The following is a 23,232-nucleotide window of genomic DNA, read 5'->3' as shown; positions in this document are numbered from 1 at the left end:
TTTTGGAACCCGCGGCTGGTCTCCTTACTTGCACAACAGGCTTCAAATTCTAGAGAAACACCTCCCTTGACCTCCCCCAGGAGTCACGGCTGCTGACCCCAGCTCCGTCGGCCTCGGCTGGCGTCCACTGTGGGTCAGGTTGTTCCCATCTGCTGCTGGGGCAGTGGGCAGGTGAGCCCCTGGCTGCCTGTCCCCCAGCGCACCTGGCTCCCCACAGCCCCGTTCTCTGGGAGCCGCACGGACAGGCGGCATGGCAGCCGGCCCACCTCCCGCCTGGGACGAGCATCCTCGGACTCCAGCCCATGAGCTCTGGGAAAGCGGAGCTTCTCCGTCACATCCTCCCACATGGTGACAGGTGACCATCAGGGCCCTGAGGACAGTTCGGCATGGGGCGTGGCATGCCAGTGTTCACCATCACCCGAATATCCTCACGCCTACTTGGAGAGGGGGCTCCCAGCACCCATCCTTCGGTCTCGAGCTCCAGCTGGCTAATTTGTCAGGTGGAGAAACCAAGGGACAACGTGGCGAGTTGCCACAGAGCGCGGGAGGCACTGGATTTCCAAGGAATTACCCGATCAATGCCACCAATGTGGGGAGAGGCCTTCAACTCCCTGGGTTGAAGGCCAGGCCCACACAGGCCCGGACGGGACGGGATATTGTGCAATGGCTGCGTGTGTGTGTGATGTGTGACCTGTGTGAGAACCTCAGGTCCTGCCTGTCCATATGGCCTCCTTATTTTTCTGGGGAATGCCTCAGACCAGCAACTTGCCGAACGCAGGACCAGACGGGACGCTCTTACTCGGGGCTTTTAGCTTCCGGATTCTGACCAGCAGCCCCAGCCGAGCGGTTGCAGCCGAGCGGTTGCAGCCCCTGTGGCCCCTCACTGTCCTCCGGACGCGCCTTCCTCTGCAATCTCACCTGTAACCAATTCACCGTGGCCGACTTCCACTCAAAACCTTTTCCCCAGAGCTCTGACCACTGATTCATCTCTGCTGCTGTAGTTGAGATTGTTTTTATTTAGTTGCTAAGTCGTGTTGGCTCTTTGGGACCCCATGGACTATAGCCCTCCAGGCTCCTCTGTCTGTGGAATTTCCCAGGTGAGAACACTGGAGTGGGAGACCATTCCCTTTACCAGGGGAGCTTCCTGACTCAGGGATTGAACCAGTCTCTTGTTGGCAGACAGGTTTTTTGTGGTTGGGATATCCAAGGGAAAAATAACCTGCCCGCGAGGGCTGCCAGCGGGATCCTAAAAAGAAGCTGTGTCCAGTCCTGACATGTCCGGGGCCGAAACGTGCATCCTGACTGCTGCTAGTCCCCATAACTGCGTGTGAGAGGTTCGCAAAACGGACCGGAAGGCAGCAAATCCAGTCAGCGCGGTTATTGACTTGCTGTGGCTGAGCAAGGGGGTCAAGGTTCGCCCTTTGCCCCTGGAGCCCAGCTTTCCGGGAAGGACGTGGGGGTCAGCCCCGCCGCCCCGGCTGCACCTTATAACCCCACAGACAGCCCCAAGGCTGCGGGAGGTGGACCATGTCTGCTCGGGCAGCCCTCCTGCTGCTCTGGGGTGAGGCTGGGTCCTGGGGTGGCTGGGCGCGGGGGGAACGGCGGTGAGGCCTAACAGCCAGGTCTCGGCAGGTCTGGCCCTGAGCCCGGTGACTGAGCAGGCGACGTGTGAGTAGGCTGGCCTGGGCACGGGGGGCACTGCAGGGTGAGCCCCCAGGTGGGTGCCCGGCCCTGATTGCCTCCCCCATGCAGTCTTCGACCCCAGGCCATCCCTGTGGGCCGAGGCCAGCTCACCGCTGGCACCCTGGGCCAACGTGACGCTGACCTGCCAGAGCCCGCTGCCAACCCTGGAGTTCCAGCTCCTCAAGGATGGCGTGGGCCAGGAACCGGTGCACCTGGAGTCCCCTGCTCACGAGCACAGGTTCCCGCTGGGACCAGTGACCAGCACCACCCGGGGCCTCTACAGCTGCCGCTACAAGGGCAACGACGATTGGATCAGCCCGAGCAAGCTGGTGGACGTGACGGGAGCAGGTGAGTGTGGTCCACGGCCTGCAGGCAGGAGGCGGGCTGCTGGGGAGGCTCCTCTGCCCACACCTCAAGCCCCCTGCGCTCTTCCTGTCCGGAGCAGCCGGTGGCCTCGAGCAGTTCAGGTCCTGTCTCTGAGCCCAGTGTCCCCATCTGTAGAATAAGGGAGACTGGGCTTCCCTGGTGGCTCAGTAGTAAAGACTCCAGCTGCCAGCGCAGGAGAGGCCAGTCCAATCCCTGGGTCAGGAAGACCCCCTGGAGGAGGGCATGGCAACCTGCTCCAGTGTCCTTGCCTGGGGAACCCCACGGTCAGAGGAGCCTGGCGGGCTACAGTCCGTGGGGTGCCAAACAACTGGACAGACTTAGTGACTGACCAAAAAGAGGGTGATGTTTTCACCAACCCTAGAAGGCTGTGAGGAATAAATGATTGAATCCCCAGGAAGCTGCGGGCAGACCGGCCCCATGCCTTCCACTTGTATTCCGTGCTCACGCCCCTATCAAGACGTCCACCTCCCGGCTCTCTCACACTGTCAGGAGCTTGGAGGTCCAGCTCGGGCTGGGCCCCCATGTCTCCCAGCTCAGGCAGAGCCACCCGAGACCCCTGCCCCGCTGTGACCCCTGCCCCATCTGCAGAGCCCCTGCCCCCACCCTCGATCTCAACCAGTCCCGTGTCCTGGATCACACCTGGCCTGAACACCACGCTGCTGTGCCTCTCGGGACTTCGAGGTGTGACCTTCCTGCTGAGGCAGGAAGGCGAGGACCAGTTTGTGGAGGTGGCTGAGGCCCCAGAGGCCACGCAAGCCTCCTTCCCGGTCCACCGGGCTGGGAACTACAGCTGCAGCTACCGGACCCACGCGGCAGGCACCCCCTCGGAGCCCAGTGCCACAGTGACCGTAGAGGAGCTGGGTGAGTGGGTGGGCCATCCCAGAGGGCTCCTGGGGGAGGAGGCTCCTGGAGGATGAGAAACTACCCTGGACCCTGAGCAGCCCCACCCAGGACGGCTGTGGGAAGCAGCGGCCTGTCTGGGGAGCGGCGTCGGAACCCACCACCGGCAGGCTGTTCTGGGACAGAGGTCTGGAGGCTGGGACCCCCAGCGGCCGCCCCAGTGACACACCCCTCCCTGCAGCCCCGCCGCCGGCGCCCACACTGACGGTGGCCAGGGAGTCGGCCCAGGTCCTGAGGCCGGGCTCGCCTGCCTCGCTCACCTGCGTGGCGCCCCTGAGCGACGTGGACTTCCAGCTGCGGCGGGGCGCGGAGGAGCAGCTGGTACCCCGGGCCAGCACCAGTCCGGACCGCGTCTTCTTCCTGCTGAGCGCACTGGCCGCGGGCGACGGAGGCGGCTACACCTGCCGCTACCGGCTGCGCAGCGAGCTGGCGGCCTGGTCCCGAGACAGTGCGCCGGCCGAGCTGGTGCTGAGCGACGGTGAGCCTGCGGGACGAGGCCGCGGGGCTGCGAGAGCCGGGACAGAGCCCGGACGCGGGCCTGCCGGTGCCCGGGGCGCGCGCTCCCTCGCGAGCCGAGGGCGAGGAGCGCAGGGCCAGCTCCGGCGGGCCCTGAGGCCGCTGTGGAGGGCGCCGGGGGAGCTGCAGGACCCCTAAGGACTCGGGCCCGGGGCGTAAAGCTCAGGAGAGGACGCGGCCGTCGGGGGCTCGGGGGGGCCCCCTCCACAAAATGCGCCCGCACCCCGTTTTCCTGCGCTTACGGACCAGTGCGGAGAGCGTAGGAACGTCCGCGTCCGGCGAGGACCGGGCCGGGTCGGGAGGAAGGCTCGGGGGTGGGCCCCGCCGGCCTCCCAGGAGGGAGCGGGGCGGATCTTTCCGGGGGGAGGATCCGGTTTGTGCGCCAGCCTCCCGCGCGCTCCCCGCAGGGACGCTCCCCGCGCCGGAGCTGTCGGCCGAACCCGCGGTCCTGAGTCCCACGCCGGGCGCGCTGGTGCAGCTGCGGTGCCGGGCACCCCGCGCCGGCGTGCGCTTCGCCCTGGTGCGCAAGGACGCGGGCGGGAGCCGGGTGCAGCGCGTCCTGAGCCCCGCGGGCCCCGAGGCCCAGTTCGAGCTGCGCGGCGTCTCGGCGGTGGACTCGGGCAACTTCAGCTGCGTCTACGTGGGCACGTCGCCGCCCTTCTCGGGTTCCAAGCCTAGCGCGACCCTGGAGCTGCGCGTTGACGGTGAGCTGCGGGCGCGGCCGCCCGGAGCCCCCTTCTCCCCGGGCGCCTGCCCCGGGGTCCGACGGGAGGCGCCCGGGGCCTGAGGGCGTCGGCCGCCAGGGCCCCGGGGCGCCCCGCCTGGTGGCCTGTCTGCCGCCGCCTTGAGCGCCGGGCAGGTGGGGCGCGTTGTTGGAGATCGTGGGGGGCGGATCCAGCTTTTAGGGCTCAGACTTCCGGCCGCTCTGCACCGGCTCGTGCCTTGGTTTCCCTGCGCCACGCGCCTGTCGGTGGTCGTCAGATTAGGACCCCAGCCCTCCTGGAGCCCAGGTGCCTATGCGGAGGGTCGAGGTGTAATTCGCGCCGAGCCCCCGCCGGCCTTGGGTCTGTGTGCTCCTTGGATTTCCGCGTCCGGGCCTCTTGGGGACACAGTTCCCACCTCCGGGTCGCTGCCCCGGCTGTGCCCTCCGCGGAAACCCCACTCCGCTGGGCAGGTGGCGTTTTCCTCCTGGGCACTGCGTGCCCGTGATGGGGACCCCTGGGGGGCTCAGACCTCATGGCAGGTCTAGGGGGTGGGACGGGGAGGCCCGCCAGCTACAGCGCAGTGCCCAGGGTCGGAGCGGCCGAGGGGACTCACTTGACCTCCCGCCGCTCGCCCAGGACCGCTGCCCAGGCCGCAGCTCCGGGCCCTGTGGACTGGGGCCTTGACTCCGGGCCGCGATGCCGTCCTGCGCTGCGAGGCCGAGGTGCCCGACGTGTCCTTCCTGCTGCTGCGCGCCGGCGAAGAGGAGCCCTTGGCGGTGGCTTGGTCCACCAACCGCTCCGCGGACCTGGTGCTGACCCACGTGGGCCGCCAGCACGCCGGCACATACAGCTGCCGCTACCGCACCGGCGGGTCCCGCTCCTTGCTGTCTGAGCTCAGCGACCCGGTGGAGCTCCAGGTGGCAGGTGAATGGAAGGCCCAGGAGGAGGGGGTTGCGATCCAGGCCTTTGCCCAGATGGTACCCTCCTCCAGGGCTGCGCTTTCATGAGCTCCTCCAGCACTGACATTAGCTGGTGGGCCTAGACTGCTCGTGTGTGTGTGTGTGTGTGCGCGTGTGCGCGCGCACCTAGACTGCTGGGTGTGTGTGTGTGCTGGGTGTGTGTGTGTGTCGGGGGACTGCAAGGCAGGGCGGGGTGTGGTCATCAGCACCTGTAGGGGGCGGTGGGGGCGTGTTTCCTGGCAGCTGACCAGTCCCTGCCCTGCTGAGGCCTCAAGGAGGCCCGCCCTGACTCATTAGGGAGGATGCAGGGAGCCTTCCTCCCCACCATCACTTTTGTCCACTTGGTCCAGGAAGCTGACCCAGGGGCCGAGCCGGGTGCTGATGGTATCCTCGGGAAGTCCTTTCTCCAGCCTGCCTCCGATGCCTTGTGCTGCAGCGGGAAGCTGGAGTTCTCCCTGGGGGCAGGGGGAGTGGCCGCCTCTCCCTGATCCATCCCAGGAACTAATAAATGTGCAGACAGCCTTTAAGACGTGTCTCTGGCCCATGGTGGTCCAGGTGCGGGGGGGGGGGGGGGGCGGGAGCCCCCGGGCTGGGACCTGGAGTCCTGAAGGTGGGTGGTCTCTGGGCTGGATCCTGAGGATGGAGGCCCCTTCTCCTGCCTTCTCCCGTTAAGCTTCCTCCTGCTCCCCAGTCCCCTCCGTCCAGTCCCCGCAGGTGTGGGAGGCAGATGAGGCTCCGGACCTCCTTGACTGGATAGGAGGCGGTTCAGAGGCTGCATTTTGCAGCTCTCTCTTCCCGGCTCCGGGAGTTGGTGAGGGACAGGGAGGCCTGGCGTGCTGCGATTCATGGGGTCGCAGAGAGTCGGACACGACTGAGCGACTGAACTGAACTGAACTGAACTTGCCGGCTCAGCAGCCACCAGGTGGCGATGCGGGGCTGTGTCCCGCGCCAAGACCGGGCGCCCGCGCCGAGACCGGGCCGCCCACCCCGCAGCCCAAGGCCGCGGGAGGGAGGAGTCCTCTTCGCTCTTCCCCACGGTCCCCTAACCGGACTGCTCCTGGACCACTGCCCCGCCCTAGCCTGGCCCTCCAGGTGCTGACACACATCAGTTGTAAGGCTAGCATCATCAGCTAATGCTTGGTGAACTGTTTCTGCGGGAAATGCGCCTCTCTTGACCGCAGAGGTCTGCTTGTCCGGCAGAGTTCCTCATGGCACTGCTGCAGCCTCCGCGTGCCTGCAGGGTCTGCAGTGATGCCGCCTCTTTCATGATGCTGTGTCCCTTCTCCCTCTCTGTCTAGCTAGAGGGTTATCAACTGTAGTTATATTTATCTTTATCAAAGAACAGATTGCCTTTTGAGAGTGCTCATTTTGGTACTCTCTTCTATTTTGTGACTCTCTACTTGTATCATTCCCTTCCTTCTACTTAATTCTGAATTATTTTCTTCTTTTTCATTTTCCTCAGGTGGAAACTTAGACCATTCACTTTTGGGGGTAAACATTAGTAACAGCTTAATATCAGACTTAAAAAGCATTATCTTCACTTAAATCATGGGAAATTATTTCTGGATAAACAAAGTTTGACCTTTGGCAGCTTCATCCGTTACATCCAGTTGGTTGATGACACTGGTCAGTTCTTTTGCATCCTTACTGGTTTTCTGTTTTGTTCTCTTGATTCTAGTGAGAGGGGTGTTGAAGTCTCCAATTATAATTGTGAATTTGTCTATGATATTCTTTCAGTTCTATCAGTTTTTATTTCCTGTTATTTTAAGGCTTTGTTGTTAAATGCATACGTTATTTGGAACTGTTATGTCTTTTTGGTGAATTGTCTGTTTATCACTATGTAACTTCTCTCTCTGTTCCTAGTAATTTTCCTTGCTCCTAAGTCTACTTGGTTTGATATTAATATAGCCATTGCAGCATTTTTTGATGGAGATTTCATAATATATATCTTTCTCCACTTTTTTACCTTAAGCTTACCTATATAATTACATTTATTTTTAAGATATTTATTTCTTTGGCTGCATTGGGTCTTAGTTGAGGCCTGAGGATCTTCATTGAATCATGCAGGATCTTTCCCTGGGACACATGAAGTCTCTAGCTGTGGCTTGGCGGCTTCGGAGCACGTGGGCTCAGTAGTTGTGGTACTCAGTTTCTACACAGCATGTGGGATCTAGTTCCCTGAGCAGGGATCAAACACGTCCCCTGGATTGCAAGGTGGATTCTTAACCCCTGGACCACCAGGGAAGTCCCTATATCATCATACTGAAAAGAGTTTATTTTCTTTTTTAAAGAAATTCATTCTGGCAAGTTCTTCTAGTTGGCATGTTCAGATATATGTAACGATGTGTAAGCCTACGGTTTGGTCTGCCTCTTGGTTCCTTTTGTTACCTGTCAGCTTCCCCTTTCCTGCTTTCTTTTGGGTTGGTTCTCAGCTTCCTTTTTAGCTCATCTGAGTTCTGATCATCTGTCAGTTCATTTCAGTCACTCAGTCGTGTTGACTCTGCGAGCCCCATGGACTGCAGTACGCCAGGCTGCCCTGTCCATCACCAACTCCCAGAGCTTGCTCAAACTCATGTCCATCGAGTGGCGATGCCATCCAGCCCTCTCATCCTCTGTCATCCCCTTCTCCTGTCTTCACTCTTTCCCAGCATCAGGGTCTTTCCCAATGAGTCAGTTTGCATCAGGTGGCCAAAGTATTGGAGCTTCAGCATCAGTCATTCCAATGAATTCTCTTTGTATAGTCTTTTTAAAAGATTTCTCTTGGGATCACAGTATGCATACTTAACTCTTTACAGTCTACTTAGAATTAATATTTTACCATTTAAATGGGATGTAAGACCTTAATAAAGATTCCTTTCTTCCCCTGAACTCCTTCTCCTTTGGATAAACAAAGTAGATACACATCTCACGACAAAGAGGGTGTGGTAGGTGCTGTGAGTGCCGGGGTGGGGAGGAGATTCAGTTCCTCAGTGAAAGAGAGCAGAAGGGTGGGGCGGAAAGGGGGAGTCAGATGCCAGCAGTCAGGGCCAGTGCCCAGAGCCTGCATCAGGTGCTGCAGAGGCGGGTCTCTTCATCCCCTCTCCTGGCCGAGCGGTCACTGAGGCTCAGGGAGGTCACTGACCTGCGGCCCCCACGGCGGCCCTTCCGCTCCCTGCAGCCTGCGGGGGCCTGAGGGCAGGGGGACACGCATCTCTCCGCTCGCCGCCTCTCTCACCTCCGGTCAGTCGCTCAGCGTCGGAGCCTCAGCCATGCTGCGTACATCTGGGACCCTCTGAGACACTGGCAAGATCTCCACCTCCCGGGTCTCAGCTTTCTGCTCGGAACCTCACTCCTCAGAGGTCTCTGTTTGCTCATGACACAGAAGGAATGAATTGGAGACAGAGGGAGAAACACAGGGAGAGACGGCGTCGATGACCAGGACACAATACACAACTGTGTGGTGGGGGGTCAGGCTCACACGCCAGAGTCGTCAGAGAAACAGGGAGGCTGGTGCCTTGACGGGAACAGAGGCACAGAGGCTGCCACGCTGGCTCCAGACACGGAGCCTGCAAGCGGTCGGGGGCACAGGGCTGCGAGGGAGGGCAGAGCGCTCCCGGCCGCGGCAGCCGCGCAGCTGCGGGGCCACGGAGAGGGCTGGCTCGGCACACGGTAAGGGAGCCGCAGGTGCCGGCTTGTCCGGGCGCGGGGGCCCTGGAGGAGTCGGGCAGTCTGTCCTGGAGGGCCCACAACCGGGGGAGACAGCAGCGTAAACGTCTGAGGACGACTCAGGCTGGAGCGTGGTGACCGCCCGTGGAAAGGCATCGGTCACGCATTCAGCAGCTGTCGCTCAGCGCCTCTGGCCCGCGTGCTGGGGACACTCAGTGAGACGCAGCCCTGCTCCTGGACGCTCAGTGTCCTCAGGAAAGACAAACTCCAAGCTCTGTGAGGAGTAGCTGTGACATGCAGGAGGCTCGGGAGGAGTCAGGAGGAGGCCCTCGGGGAGCAGAGAGCGCAGGTGGGGACATGGGGGAGGGACAGGGGAGACATCCCGGAGGAGAGAGCGGACGGTTCCAGGCACAGAGGCAAAGGCATGTCCGTGGGAGAAAGGATGGCTCCTCCAGGGAGTGCGTGCTCTGCAAGCAGGTGTGTGGGAGGCAGGGCCACAGGGGACGAGGCTGAGGGCCCGGCACCGGCAAGCCGTGAATGGCAGCTGACGGAGCCTCAGGTTCATCTCACGGGGCAGCGATCTGGATTATGTTCACTCCACTGCACCCACAGCAATATGAGTGTCCATAAACACATAGGTAACTGGAGAGATAGCCTGGCACCCAAAGCCACTTATGTCTCGGCAACTTGTAAACCATGCAGGAAGCTTTGCTGTAGGTGACGCAGTGGAGAGCTTCCCATGACTGTGGAGACACGATCAGATTCGGGTTGTAGAAAGCCTGCTGGAGGCCTGTGTGGAGAAGGAAACAACTGTGTGTGTGTATGTGGGGAAGTGTATGTAAGTGGCATGTGTGTGTGGTGTGTGTTGGTTTGTGTGTAGTGTATGTGGTGTGGGAGAAATGTATATGTATATAGTGTGCCTGTGTGCTGTATGTCTGTGGTGTGTGTAATATATGTATGTGGTGTATGTGTATGCATGTGGTGTGTGTGTGCTGTATGTGCTGTGTGCGTGTGGTGTGTGTGATATATGTATGTGGTGTGTGTGTATGTAGGTGGTGTGTGTGATATACGTATGTGCTGTGTATGTATGCATGTGGTGTGTGTGATATATGTATGTGGTGTGTGTGTATGCATGTGGTGTGTGTGTGGTGTGTGTGTGTGGTGTGTATGTATGTGGTGTGTGTATGCATGTGGTGTGTGTGATATGTGTGTGCGCTGTGTATGTGTGTGGTGTGTATGATATATGTATGTGGTGTGTGTGTATGCATGTGGTGTGTGGTGTATGTATGTGGTGTGTGTATGTATGTGGTGTGTGTATGCATGTGGTGTGTGTGATATGTGTGTGCTGTGTGTGTGTGCTGTGTGTGTATGATATGTATGTGGTGTGTGTATGCATGTGGTGTGTGATATGTGTGTGTGCTGTGTGTGTGGTGTGCATGATATATGTATGTGGTGTGTGTGTGTGGTGTGTGTGATATATGCACGCGCTGTGTGTGTATGCATGTGGTGTGTGTATGCATGTGTGTGTGTGTGTGGTGTGTGTGTGTGCATGTGGTGTGTGTATGCATGTGGTGTGTGTGTGTGTGGTGTGTGTGATATATGCACGCACTGTGTGTGTGTGCATGTGGTGTGTGTATGTATGTGGTGTGTGTGCATGCGCTGTGTGTGATATATGCACGCGCTGTGTGTGTATGCATGTGGTGCGTGTGTGTGATGAAGGCAGGAAGGTGTCAGGAGGGAGACCCCCTGCTGGAATCCCGGGACCGGGGATGCGGGCCCGCCGGCGGTGATGGCGGTGAAGGTGGAGCAGTGGAGGTAAGACCAACAGCCTGACGACGGGTGGGCCGTGCTGGGAGTGGGCAGGGAGAAATGGATGCTGTGCAGGGACAAGAGCCCCCTCAGGACAGGGAAAGTGCCAGAGAGGCTGAGGGTCGGAGAGGGCCTCGTGGAAAAGGCAGCCCCCAGGCTGGCCTGGGAGTTGGGCTGGAGCCGGCGGAGAGAGCAGTGCGTGTGCGGTAGGTGGGCGCGGCAGGCCCCAGTGACACAGGAGCGGGGCGGGCAAGGCGGGCAGCCGTGCCGGCGTGTGAGGGCGCCTCCCGCCTGAGCACCTGGGGGCCCCTGAGGCCTGGCTTCCAGGACCCGCTCCCCCCCGGATTCAGCTGTGCTGCGATGGCCCCGAGTGGGGGGCGGAGGGCGGCCGGGGGCTTCCGGGAGCTTCGCGGGCCGGCCTGGAGAGCCTCCCTCCACAGCCCTGAGGGAAGCGCTGTCCCCGCAGCCCCACATCCTGCCCGGAAGCCCCTGTGGTTTCGGGACGCGCCAGTCCCCGGCCCAGCTGTCCCGGCTCTTCTGGAATTCAGGTTCCTGGCCGGCGCTGCGCCGCGCGGGAGGCGCGCGGGTCACGGGAGGGCGCTGGCGTGGAGGCGCAGGTGAACCGGGCGGGCGAGCTGCGGCCGAAGGCCTTCCCGCCGCCGCCGCACCGGCAGGGCTCGCCGGCGTGCGTGGCGCCCCGGCAGGCAGGAGCCCTGCGCCAAGGCCTCGCGGCCCTCCCGGGCCTGGCGGGGCTTCTCCCGCAGCGCGCCCGCAGGTGCCGCACCGCGGCGCAGCGCGGCCCTCGGGGCTGCTCGGCTGCGTGCACGCACTGGCGCTGGCTCAGACGCGCGCTCTGGCTGAGGGCCTGGCCGCACGCGTCGCACGTGCAGGGCCGCTCGCCCGCGTGCGTCCACCCGCGCCGGCTGAGGTGGGTGCTGCGGCGGGAGGCCTTGCCGCACTCTCCGCAGGCGTAGGGCTTCTCGCCGGTGTGCACCCCGCGGTGTTGGCTCAGGTGGGTGAGCCGACCGAAGGCCTTGCCGCACTCCATGCACGCGTGGGGCTTGGCCCCCGTGTGCACCCCCCGGTGCTGGGCCAGGTGCGCGCTCCGGCCGAAGGCTTTCCCACACTCGCTGCCCGTGTAGGGCGTCCTGCGGGCCTGGCTCTTCTGGTGGGCCTCCGAGGGGCTCTGGAGGGTCTTCGCCCACTCTCCACACGTGGGGGGCTTCCTCCCTGAGCACGTGCCTGGAGGCTCTGTCCCACAGCCATCCGGTGGATCCCATCTCTCCTCAGAAGGAGTCTTCTCTCGGGAGGTGAGGTCTGGCCGCATGTGGGGGCTGTCCCCCAAGGCACCAGCTTCACAGCTGGGCTGGGCTGGGGGCCCCTCCTTGTAAGGCCCTGACGTTTTCCTGACATCCATCTGGAGGGGGCAGACTGGGCCCACGTTTCCCCTGAGAGTCTGGCCTGCCTCTCTGGGCCGCCCTGGGATTCACAGTCACCACCAAAGGTGGCTCGCGGCGGAGTCCCTCCTCCCAGGGTTTCGGCAGCCCTGTCCCAGGGCTCCGACTCCTCCGAACCGCTCTGCTTACAGCTGGCATCTGTGAGCTCAGATCCCAGCACCCAGCCTGCGACAGTTCGAACCACAGAGTCACCGCTTTTCCCATACCAGGCCTCCCCAACTCTGCTGAGCCCTGGCCTCACTCTGAAAGGGAAGGTGTGGGCCACTCCTAACATGTGGTCCCCTTTCCAAAGAAAAGTTTCTCCCTTGGTGTCTTGGATGACAAAAGGGTACAGGGCTGTCCTCCAACACTATCAACCACCTGCGTCACACACATAGACGGCCAATGGGCACATGAAAGGGTGCTCATCATCGCTAATTACAAGAGAAATGCAAATCAGAAGTGAGACACCACTTCATACTGCTCAGAAGGGCATCATCAAAAAAGTCTACAAACAATAAATGTTGGAGAGGCTGTGTAGTGAGAATGTAAATTGACTCCACTATGGAGAACAGTACGACAGTTCCTCAAAACACCAAAAACAGTGTTGCCATATGACCCAGCAATCCCACTCCTAGGCCTATAACCAGACAAAACTCTAATTTGAAAAGGCACCCCTGTGTTCATATTGTATTTACAACAGCCAAGACATGGAAGCAACCTAAATAAATGTCCACTGGCAGATGAATGGATAAAGGTGCAGTATATATACACAGTGGAATATTACTCAGCCATGAAAAGAATGAAAGAAAACCATCTGGAGCAACATGGATGGGACTAGAGATTATCATACGAAGTGAAGTAAGTCAAAAAGAGAAAAATAAGTATCAGATGATATCACTTACATGTTGAATCTCAAGTACGACACAGGGACTTCCCTGGTGGTCCAGGGGTTAAGACTCCCTGGTTCCACTGCAGGGGGCATGGGTTCAATCCCCGGCCAGGGAACTGAGATCCTGCATGGCACATGTCGCAGCCAAAAAAAAAAGATACAAATGAACTTATCTACGAAACAGAAACAGACTCACAGACCACAGACGCAGAGGACGGACTTGTGGCGGCCACAGGGGAGGAGGGGTAGGGACGGGGGAGGAGAGGTAGGGACGGACTGAGTTTGGGGTTAGCAGACGCAAACCAGTACATACAGGATGGATGAACAACAAGCTCCTACTGTGCAGCACAGGGACGACATTCAATGTCCGTGAATAAAACATAATGGAAAAGAATATTAAAAAGAAGGAACATGTGTGTATAACTGAGTCATTTTGCTAAACAGCAGAAATTAACACAGCATTGTAAACCAACATATTAAAAACCCTGTGTTATAGGTTTCTAGTCACCCCTCACTCACTACCTCCTTCTCAAACCCTCCATTCTTTAAGGCTCCTGATTTTGTCTCAAATATCAGAAGGAAATCCCCGGGGTTGAACTGATCTGACAGAGCCAGGCGCCTGAGGACATGCTTCCGGGACCGGCTCAAGCTCCATCCCACCCCCTTATTCCCTGCTGCTTGGACCTGGACGAGTCTGCAGAGGCTCAGTAGCGATGGTTGGATGAGGGAATCAATCCAAGCTGCAGGAGACTTGCCCTTGAAGCCCAGGCAGACACCTGGGGCTGTGGGTGGTGGGTGATGCCCACCTGGCCTCCCTGAGCCACCTGGGAACCCAAGGCCCACTCTTCATCATCTGCTGGGAAGGCAGCGCACACCTAAGGGGCAGCTGCAAGCTGGCCTGTGAACAGGGCAGGAGCGTGCCTGAACTGACCTGCTCTTGACAGGTACATACGGCACCCAAGGATGCTTGACTGGGCATTGTTTGTTGGACATATTACAGGGAGGGCGTGGCTGGAATAACTGTCGGTTAGGTCCACAGTAGTGCTCTAGCTCTGCCGCTGGCCAGCTCCAAGGGTTGGGCAGTCTCGCCCTCACTTGGGCCTCAGTTTCCTCATCTGGAAGACGGGATACTATACTGCTTGCCTCTCAGGGCTGCTGGCCATCATCAGGCTCTTGTTCTACGCTAGGCTCCAACAACGGTGGGTAACTTCCATCGCCTCCTGTAAGCTTCATTCTGCTCTCAGAGGCAAGGTGACCACTGTGTTCCAGGCAAGGAAATGCACACCCAGCTGAGGGGAGGTCTTGAGTAACTGGTACAAGACCACATGATTAGCTCCGAGAGGTTGAGTAACTTACACGAGATCACACAGCCAGCTAGTGGCCGAGTTGGGATTTCAGCTCTAGAATCTTCTCCTCCTCTAAGCCCACTGTGCGTGCGTGCTAAGTTGCTTCAGCCCTGTACAACTTTTTTGCAACCCTATGGACTGTAGCCCACCAGGCTCCTCCGTCCATGGGATTATTCCAGGCAAGAACACTGGAGTGGCTAGCCATGCTGTCCTCCAGGGCGTCTTCCCAACCCAGGGATAGAACCCTGCCTCTCATTTTTCCTGCTTTGACAGGTGAGTTCTTTACCACTAGCACCACCTGGGAAATCCCTAAGCCCACTGGTGTTCCACTAATTCCCCCAATCCCTCCAGCCTTACCCTTTTTTTCCCTCTATTCCAGAAACACTGCACCACCTGCTCTTCCTAGAATGCAATAGTTCATGTCGTACCACAGGGTCTCTGCGTCCCACCACCCCTCTGCCTGGACTATGTTCTTTTCTGCTGTTTCAGAGCCATTTTGCAGTTTCTCTGAAGACTCTCCTGACCCTACAGGAGGACGTGGCCTCACACAGCCAGGAGGTGGCAGAGCAGGGGTTGGATGCACCAAGCCTCGAGGATTCTCTGAGCTCAAATTCCATGCTCTCCCTGTCCACGGCCCCCGCCCTGGTTCCTGGCATGCCCACCCCACCAAGTGCTACCACCAAGAGGGGCCAGGCCCTTCCGGGACAGAGCCTTCACTCCCTGCCCTGGACTGTCTCAGGACTGGGTCTTCCCGGCGTCCCATGACACCTCCGTGGGCTGCAACATCTGAGTGGGTCCCTGAGCGACGGGACCCCTCCTCTGACCTGGGGCAGGTCTGTCTCGACCCTGGAGGTCAGCACGGAGCGCGCCAAGCCAGAGCATCTGGACACACGGCATTTCTGCCCCCTCATCTGGCAGCAGCCTCCTGGTCCTTCTCTGGGGAACTCCCTTGCTTACATCAGTCTCTGGGGCTTTGGTCAGCCAAACACAAGCACGAGACCCCAGCCAGTTCAGTGAGGCTCACCTTGGGGATGGTTCACTGTTGAACCTATGAGTTTTCCACATGGATAAGATACAAGCATGAGACTGCTGGACCAACTATGTCTTAGGTAGCTTAAGAAGCTACTTGGTCACTGGCAACCAAAACAGAACTGCTTACCGAAACGTCCAAATCTGCACCCTTACATTCCAGCGCAGGCTTCGTCCCCAGTGCCCTGCGAGCCAGTCGCCCCCTCCCCCCCTTACCTCTCTTGTCCAGTGCCCGAGTCAGATCCTCCACCAGCACAGCAGCCCCCTCGCCACTCTTGGGGCACTGAGCGCCCACCCAAGACTGGATCTCGGGGGGCCGCGTGCCCAGGAACTGCTCCAGCACCAGCAGCTCCAGCATCTGCTCCTTGGAGTGTGTCTCGGGCTGCAGCCACTGGCGGCAGAGCTCCCGGAGCCCAGCCAGTGGCTCTCGAGGGCTGGACGCCTCCTCAAAGCAGAAGTGCTGGAAGCGCAGGCGTGCAGCCTCAGGGTGGACGGTGTGGCCAAAGCTAGATTCCTGGACCTGGGAGAGACTGGCCTACTCCTCCTCCTCCATCTTCACCAGGAGAAAGCCATCCTGTTCCCAGGGCACTGGGCTCAGGCAGCTCTTGGGCATGGCCATCGGGCAGCAGACCTTCAGTGAGACACAGGATGGCTGGAGCCTCGGAACTGGGTCTGCAGGAAGATCAAAACTTGGTCATCCCATGACCTTGGGTCCTGCTGCAACACAGATGATCAAAATACTCAGGACAATGCCCACTGGGTGCTGAGAACTTTTCTAAATGCTTGCAGAGAGTAATTTGTTCAACACTCACAACAAACTCAGGTGGAAGCTTTCTTTCCATATTATAGGTATGAAAACAGACAGAAGAGAAAAGATTTACCCAGTTTCCCAGACAGTGAAAGGGAAGGCAGTTGCTGAGCTGCAGACTCCTGCAGCCTGACCCCTCAGACCGTCTGCTTAAGGCATACGCTCCCTTCACATGTGGAGGGTCTGTCTCCTACCTCACACACACTCCAGTCCCCAGGGAGCCACCGGAGCATTCCTTTACTTTATTTGCTAATTATTTTGTAGCTTCTGAGATTAATACTTAGGTAACTAACATTCAGCCTTTCTTTGCTAATATATGTATTTCAGGCTATAAATTTCCCTATAAGCATAGCTTTAGCTGTTTACCCATAAGTTTGGTTTTGCATCTTCATTATCATTTAGTTAAAAATACTTTCTAATTTTTTCTTCTGGTTTCTTCCTGAACTGTGGGCTGCTTAGAACTCTGCTGCTTCATTTCCAAACAATCCAGAGTTTTCTTTTTTTATTTCTTTAATTTTTATTTTTACTTTATTTTGGTTTACAATACTGTATTGGTTTTGCCACACATTGACATGAATCAGCCACGGGTGTACATGAGTTCCCAATCCTGAACCCCCCTCCCACCTCCCACCCCATATCAGAGTTTTCTAATTGTCTTTTTATTACCGATTTCCAGATTAACTCTAGTGTGCTCAGAAAATGTGTTTTGGTCAATTTTAATCCTTTGATATGTGCTGAGACTTGCTTTGTGATCTGGTGCATGGTTAATTGTGGTCAATGCTCCACATACACTTAAAAATAATGAAAAGCCATGTTAGGTAAGTGACAACAGAGAAAACTGGACTTCATCAAAATTGAAAACCTTTGTTATTTGAAGCACATCAAGAAGGTGGAAAGGGGAATTCCCTGGCAGTCCAGGACTCAGTGCCTTCACTGCCCAAGCAGGGGTTCAATCTCTGGTCGGGGAACTAAGATCCTACAAGCCATGCAGCAAGGCAAAAAAGAGTAAGAAAAGGCAACCCCAGAATGGGAGAAAATACCTGCACATCATATGTCTGATTAGGGACCTGTACCTAGAACAACTCCACAATAAAAAGACAAATGGTCCAAACTTAAAGAATGAGCAAGCAATTTGACCAGACATTTCTCCAAAGACATGCAAGTGGCTAAAAAGCACATGCTGCTGCTGCTGCTGCTGAGTCGCTTCAGTCGGGTCCGACTCTGTGCAACCCCATAGACGGCAGCCCACCAGGCTGCCCCGTCCCTGGGATTCTCCAGGCAAGAACACTGGAGTGGGGTGCCATTTCCTTCTCCAATGCATGAAAGTGAAAAGTGAAAGTGAAGTTTCCAGTCATGTCTGCCTCTTAGCAAACCCCATGGACTGCAGCCCACCCGGCTCCTCCATCCATGGGAGTTTCCAGGCAAGAGTACTGGAGTGGGGTGCCAGTTCCTTCTCCAAAAAAGGACATGAAAAGAAGCTCAAGATTATCAGCTACCAGAAAAGTACAAATCAACACCAAAATGAGATACCATTTTATACCTGCTAGGATGTAATACTCAAAATGACAGATAAAAACTGCTGACACTTAAGATATGACCTTGGGCACAAGGAGAATTGGACATTAATAAAACAGGACTTCAATCCTGACACTTTTCAGTGGCAGCTGGTGATTTCTGGCAAAGCTATGCTTAGCCCCTAACTCCACTGGAAAGCTCACCTGGTTCTCTTGTAACCTTGGCCTTGCCGTTATCCCAATTTCTCAATTCCTCTGTTCCTGTTAATCTCTTGTTCTAAAGGCCCCCTTAGTCCTACAGGACCCACTTTAGCTGTCGTCTTCTCCAAGAGCTGGCCCAGCACCTGGGAGCAGGCTAAGTAGTCCGTTGTGTGCCCCGGCGCTCTGTGCTCTAACCATGTTTCCCCAGAGAGTTTGGGCAGGCTGGAGACAGTGCCCACAGCAAGTGCACAGGTAACAGGCGCTGAGCAAACGGAGGGAACAGGGAAGGTGGAATCTGATACAGGGAATCATTGCTGGGGTCGGGGGTTGGTGCGCAGAGTGGGCAGGATTAACAATAAATGCAGTGACAATTTCCAACCTCCCTTTTGTATCCCTGAAACCACTTTAGGAAAATCCCTGATGACGGTATGAGATACACGGACACAGATTGTGCTCACTCCACCTCCAACTTTCTGACCTCACATACAGTTGAGAGCCTCTGTCCACAACTGCTTGACCAACTCAGGGGAGCAGTTCTTTCACTTCTTGTAATTACGTTATCAGTACTTCTTAGTACCTGGCCTGACAACAGGCCTGGCACGCGGCAGACACGCAGCAGATGCACAATCTCATGACTCCATAGCCATCTGCTGGACTTAAACCCACAGAAGGTGCTAGGACAGCATCCCAGCTGGGTGACTGCAGGTCGCAGAATTCCAGCTGCAGACAAGGCCAAGTGCAAAGCCTGTCACACGCTTGGTGAACTCCCAAGCAAATCATCCAGGCGTAGTCCCCCTGACAAAATCCCAGTCAAGCCCATAGTTATACCCATACGCCCTACCTCCGGCAGAGTCCCTCAGTCGTACCCCAAAATACACCCGGGGACCCAAGGGTTCCTAGTCACCCACTCAGTCAAACACACGCCTTCGCACCATCATTCCCACAGTTACTCATCATCAACCTGCTTCAGGCAGTCAGATACACACTCTCAGTCACGCCTAAACTTATACAGTCATAGACACACCCTCTTACTCACAGCAGCACACAACCCAGCGACAAAATCTCAAACAACTTCTTGGTCAGTTGCAAACTTGATCGGGTCAGTCAGACATCCCATCAGCTGACCAAATGCTCCTAGTCTGTCAGTCAGAAACACGAGTCAAGACGAGTCAGACACAAACTGGCCAGTCAGCCTTCGTCGCAAGCAGCTGGCCCCGCACTGGACCAGTGAGTTCCACACTGCGTCTTTCCGTCCGTCGGTTCACGCGCGGCTCGGGGTCGGCCCCTCGCTCCCCGCTCGCGCGTGCCGGTCCCCTGCATCTCGTTCAGGCCACCTCGGGCGTTCGCGACTCCAGGGCCTCCAGTAGTTCCCCTCCAGCAACCAGGTCGAGACCCCAACCCGACCCACCACACCCGCAGGCGGGCGCACGCTTCCGGGAGGCGACGGGCAGGCGCGGCCGTGAGGAGCTCGCGCGCTCCAGCCGGGACCACCGCTCCTGGACTACAATTCCCAGAAGGCGCTACGTCGCCCGCCCCAGCAGCCCGAGTCACGTCGGGAGTTGTAGTCCAACTGGGTTCGTGAAGCGAGGGAACAGCGGCCGTGACTTTGTGGGGCAGTGGCGGCGGTGTGTGTATGGTCCGGCCCGAGGGTGTACGGAAGGCGGCAGCGTGCATGGTATGAGAGGTGTGTGTGAGGCGGTGAGGGGCGGGGGAGGAGATGACCGGTGTGAGGGCCGGGGTGTGGATAGAGGGCGGAGGATATGTATCATGTAAGTAGTGCATGTGGTCCTCTGTGACCGTGTGGTCACAGACTCTATGCTTGCTTCGCTTTCCGTTTTCTTTCCCCTTTGAAATGTTTTAACGTTCTTTGGAGCTATAATTCACCTCCCTTCGGTTCACCATGCTGCTGCTGCTGCTGCTGCTGCTGCCGCTGCCGCCAAGTCACTTCAGTCGTGTCCGACCCTGTGCGACCCCATAGACAGCAGCCCACAGGGCTCCGCGGTCCCTGGGATTCTCCAGGCAAGCACACTGGAGTGGGTTGCCATTGCCTTCTACATGGGTACAATTAAATGGTTTTTAGTTCACTTACAAGCCTGTGGAACGATCACCACATTGATCGCCCCCAAAAAATGTGAAAAGAAGTGAAAAGCAAAGGAGAAAAGGAAAGATATAAGCATCTGAATGCAGAGTTCTAAAGAATATCAAGGAGAGACAAGAAAGGCTTCTTCAGCGATCAATGCAAAGAAATAGAGGAAAACAACAGAATGGGAAAGACTAGAGATCTCTTCAAGAAAATTAAAGATGGGCTCGATAAAGGATGGAAATGGTCTGGACCTAACAGAAGCAGAAGATATTAAGAACAGGTGGCAAGAATACACAGAAGAACTGTACAAAAAAGATCTTCACGACCCAGATAATCACGATGGTGTGATCACTCAGCTAGAGCCAGACATCCTGGAATGTGAAGTCAAGTGGGCCTTAAAAAGCATCACTAAGAACAAAGCTAGTGGAGGTGATGGAATTCCAGTAGAGCTATTTCAAATCCTGGAAGATGATGCTGTGAAAGTGCTTCACTCAATATGCCAGCACATTTGGAAAACTCAGCAGTGGCCACAGGACTGGAAAAGGTCAGTTTTCATCCCAATCCCGAAGAAAGGTAATGCCAAAGAATGCTCAAACTACCGCACAATTGCACTCATCTCACATGCTAGTAAAGTAATGCTCAAAATTCTCCAAGCCAGGCTTCAGCAATACGTGAACCGTGAAACTCCAGTTGTTCAAGCTGGTTTTCGAAAAGGCAGAGGAATCAGAGATCAAATTGCCAACATCCGCTGGATCTGGAAAAAGGAAGAGAGTTCCAGAAAACATCTATTTCTTCTTTATTGACTATGCCAAAGCCTTTGACTGTGTGGATCACCAGAAACTGTGGAAAATTCTGAAAGAGATGGGAATACCATCATGTATTCCAGAGTCATGTCCGACTCTGTGACCCCATGAATCACAGCACGCCAGGCCTCCTTGTCCATCACCAACTCCCAGAGTTCACTCAAACTCATGTCCGTCGAGTCGGTGATGCCATCCAACCATCTCATCCTCTGTCGTCCCCTTCTCCTAACCCTCCTGCCCCAATCCCTCCCAGCATCAGAGTCTTTTCCAATTAGTCAACTCTTCACATGAGGTGGCCAAAGTACTGGAGTTTCAGCTTTATCATCAGTCCTTCCAATGAACACCCAGGACTGATCTCCTTTATGATGGACTGTTTGGATCTCTTCCCAGTCCAAGGGACTTTCAAGAGTCTTCTCCAACATCACAGTTCAAAAGCATCAATTCTTTGGCGCTCAGCTTTCTTCACAGTCCAACTCTCACATCCATACATGACCACTGGAAAAACCATAGCCTTGACTAGACGGACCTTTGTTGGCAAAGTAATGTCTCTTTGAATATGCTCTCTAGGTTGGTCATTACTTTCCTTCCCAGGAGTAAGCGTCTTTTAATTTCATGGCTGCAATCACTATCTGCAGTGATTTTGGAGCCCCCCAAAATAAAGTCTGACACTGTTTCCAGTTTCCCCATCTATTTCCCATGAAGTGATGGGACCAGATGCCATGATCTTCGTTTTCTGAACGTTGAGCTTTAAGCCAACTTTTTCACTCTCCTCTTTCACTTTCATCAAGAGGCTTTTTAGTTCCTCTTCACTTTCTGCCATAAGGGTGGTGTCATCTGCATATCTGAGGTTATTGATATTTTCCCGGCCGTCTTGATTCCAGCTTGTGTTTCTCCAGCGTTTCTCATGATGTACTCTGCATAGCAGTGAAATAAGCAGGGTGACAATATACAGCCTAGACATACTCCTTTTCCTATTTGGAACCAGTCTGTTGTCCCATGTTCAGTTCTAACTATTGCTTTCTGACCTGCATATAGGTTTCCCAAGAGGCAGGTCAGGTGGTCTGGTATTCCCATCTCTTTCAGAATTTTCCACAGTTTCTGGTGATCCACACAGTCAAAGGCTTTGGCATAGTCAATAAAGAAGAAATAGATGTTTTCTGGAACTCTCTTCCTTTTTCCAGATCCAGCGGATGTTGGCAATTTGATCTCTGATTCCTCTGCCTTTTCGAAAACCAGCTTGAACAACTGGAGTTTCACGGTTCACGTATTGCTGAAGCCTGGCTTGGAGAATTTTGAGCATTACTTTACTAGCATGTGAGATGAGTGCAATTGTGCGGTAGTTTGAGCATTCTTTGGCATTACCTTTCTTCGGGATTGGGATGAAAACTGACCTTTTCCAGTCCTGTGGCCACTGCTGAGTTTTCCAAATGTGCTGGCATATTGAGTGAAGCACTTTCACAGCATCATCTTCCAGGATTTGAAATAGCTCTACTGGAATTCCATCACCTCCACTAGCTTTGTTCTTAGTGATGCTTTTTAAGGCCCACTTGACTTCACATTCCAGGATGTCTGGCTCTAGCTGAGTGATCACACCATCGTGATTATCTGGGTCGTGAAGATCTTTTTTGTACAGTTCTTCTGTGTATTCTTGCCACCTGTTCTTAATATCTTCTGCTTCTGTTAGGTCCAGACCATTTCCATCCTTTATCAATCCCATCTTTGCATGAAATGTTCCCTTGATATCTCTAATTTTCTTGAAGAGATCTCTAGTCTTTCCCATTCTGTTGTTTTCCTCTATTTCTTTGCATTGATCATCCCTAGAAAAAGAATACAAGGATTTCCCCCTCCTGTGTGTTTTTGTCTTACTTCTTCATGGTCTATCATGCCAGCTGAGGTTGTCAGTACAAGAAACCAATGCACATCAAATCTGGTTCAGTTCAGTTCAGTTGCTCAGTCAGACTCTTTGTGACTGCATGAATGGCAGCATGCCAGGCCTCCCTGTCCGGCACCAACTCCTGGAGTTCAGTCAGACTCACGTCCATCGAGTCGGTGATGCCATCCAGCCATCTCATCCTCTGTTGTCCCCTTCTCCTCCTGTCCCCAACCCCTGCCAGCATCAGTCTTTTCCAGTGAGTCAACTCTTCACATGAAGTGGCCAAAGTGCTGGAGTTTCAACTTTAGCATCATTCCTTCCAAAGAAATCCCAGGACTGATCTCCTTTAGAATGGACTGGTTGGATCTCTTCCCAGTCCAAAGGACTCTCAAGAGTCTTCTCCAACACCACAGTTCAAAAGCATCAATTCTTGGGCACTCAGCTTTCTTCACAGTTCAACTCTCACATCCATACGTGACTACTGGAAAAACCTCCACACTATTCAGCCCTGCCTGTGAAGTTCACAACAATTTTCCCAGCCCTGTGATCATCAATGATTTCAAATTCTCCAGTGTAATAATGCTTCATCATCACAATTAGAAACCTGATGATGAGTTTGGAGCAGAGTCTAATTAGCACCGGGC

The 23,232-nt window shown here is 55.9% G+C and overlaps 2 protein-coding genes across 5 annotated transcripts in view; one reads left to right on the top strand and one right to left on the bottom strand.

Moving 5' to 3' along the window:
* Positions 1-15,968, bottom strand: part of LOC138419407 (zinc finger and SCAN domain-containing protein 22-like) — a 58,986-nt gene extending 43,018 nt beyond the window's left edge. Inside the window, 3 exon segments of the mRNA XM_069552286.1 lie at positions 11,454-12,025; positions 12,028-12,225; positions 15,523-15,968. Of these exon segments, the coding sequence (XP_069408387.1) occupies positions 11,454-12,025; positions 12,028-12,225; positions 15,523-15,925 (1,173 nt within the window). The 5' untranslated portion in view covers positions 15,926-15,968.
* Positions 218-5,676, top strand: A1BG (alpha-1-B glycoprotein). 4 transcript variants are annotated; one of them, XR_011248960.1, is made up of 9 exons: positions 218-1,097; positions 1,180-1,561; positions 1,633-1,668; positions 1,753-2,031; positions 2,659-2,931; positions 3,152-3,448; positions 3,894-4,496; positions 4,827-5,114; positions 5,500-5,676. XR_011248960.1 is itself a non-coding variant. In XM_069552307.1 (9 exons), exons 2-9 carry the CDS (start codon positions 1,528-1,530, stop codon positions 5,505-5,507), a joined length of 1,512 nt encoding a protein of 503 aa, XP_069408408.1. In that variant the 5' UTR covers positions 218-1,097; positions 1,184-1,527; the 3' UTR covers positions 5,508-5,676. The 4 variants fall into 4 exon arrangements, 3 of the variants coding, with proteins under 3 accessions (XP_069408408.1, XP_069408407.1, XP_069408409.1); XM_069552307.1 differs by having other exon boundaries at positions 1,184-1,561; positions 3,894-4,190; XM_069552306.1 differs by having other exon boundaries at positions 3,894-4,190.
* Positions 15,969-23,232: the final 7,264 nt, after the last annotated feature.

Source organism: Ovis canadensis, chromosome 14 (genome assembly GCF_042477335.2).
Source record: "Ovis canadensis isolate MfBH-ARS-UI-01 breed Bighorn chromosome 14, ARS-UI_OviCan_v2, whole genome shotgun sequence".
NCBI classification, from domain to species: domain Eukaryota; kingdom Metazoa; phylum Chordata; class Mammalia; order Artiodactyla; family Bovidae; genus Ovis; species Ovis canadensis.
This window is presented reverse-complemented; position numbering and strand designations above follow the sequence as displayed.

What these genes read in the sequence shown, in the direction of transcription:
- A1BG (XM_069552307.1), top strand. Translation starts at nt 1,528, where the DNA reads ATGTCTGCTCGGGCAGCCCTCCTGCTGCTCTGGG. An exon ending in GGTGACTGAGCAGGCGACGT is followed by an intron (nt 1,669 to 1,752) that starts GTGAGTAGGCTG and finishes TCCCCCATGCAG; the next exon opens with TCTTCGACCCCAGGCCATCC. An exon ending in GGTGGACGTGACGGGAGCAG is followed by an intron (nt 2,032 to 2,658) that starts GTGAGTGTGGTC and finishes CCCCATCTGCAG; the next exon opens with AGCCCCTGCCCCCACCCTCG.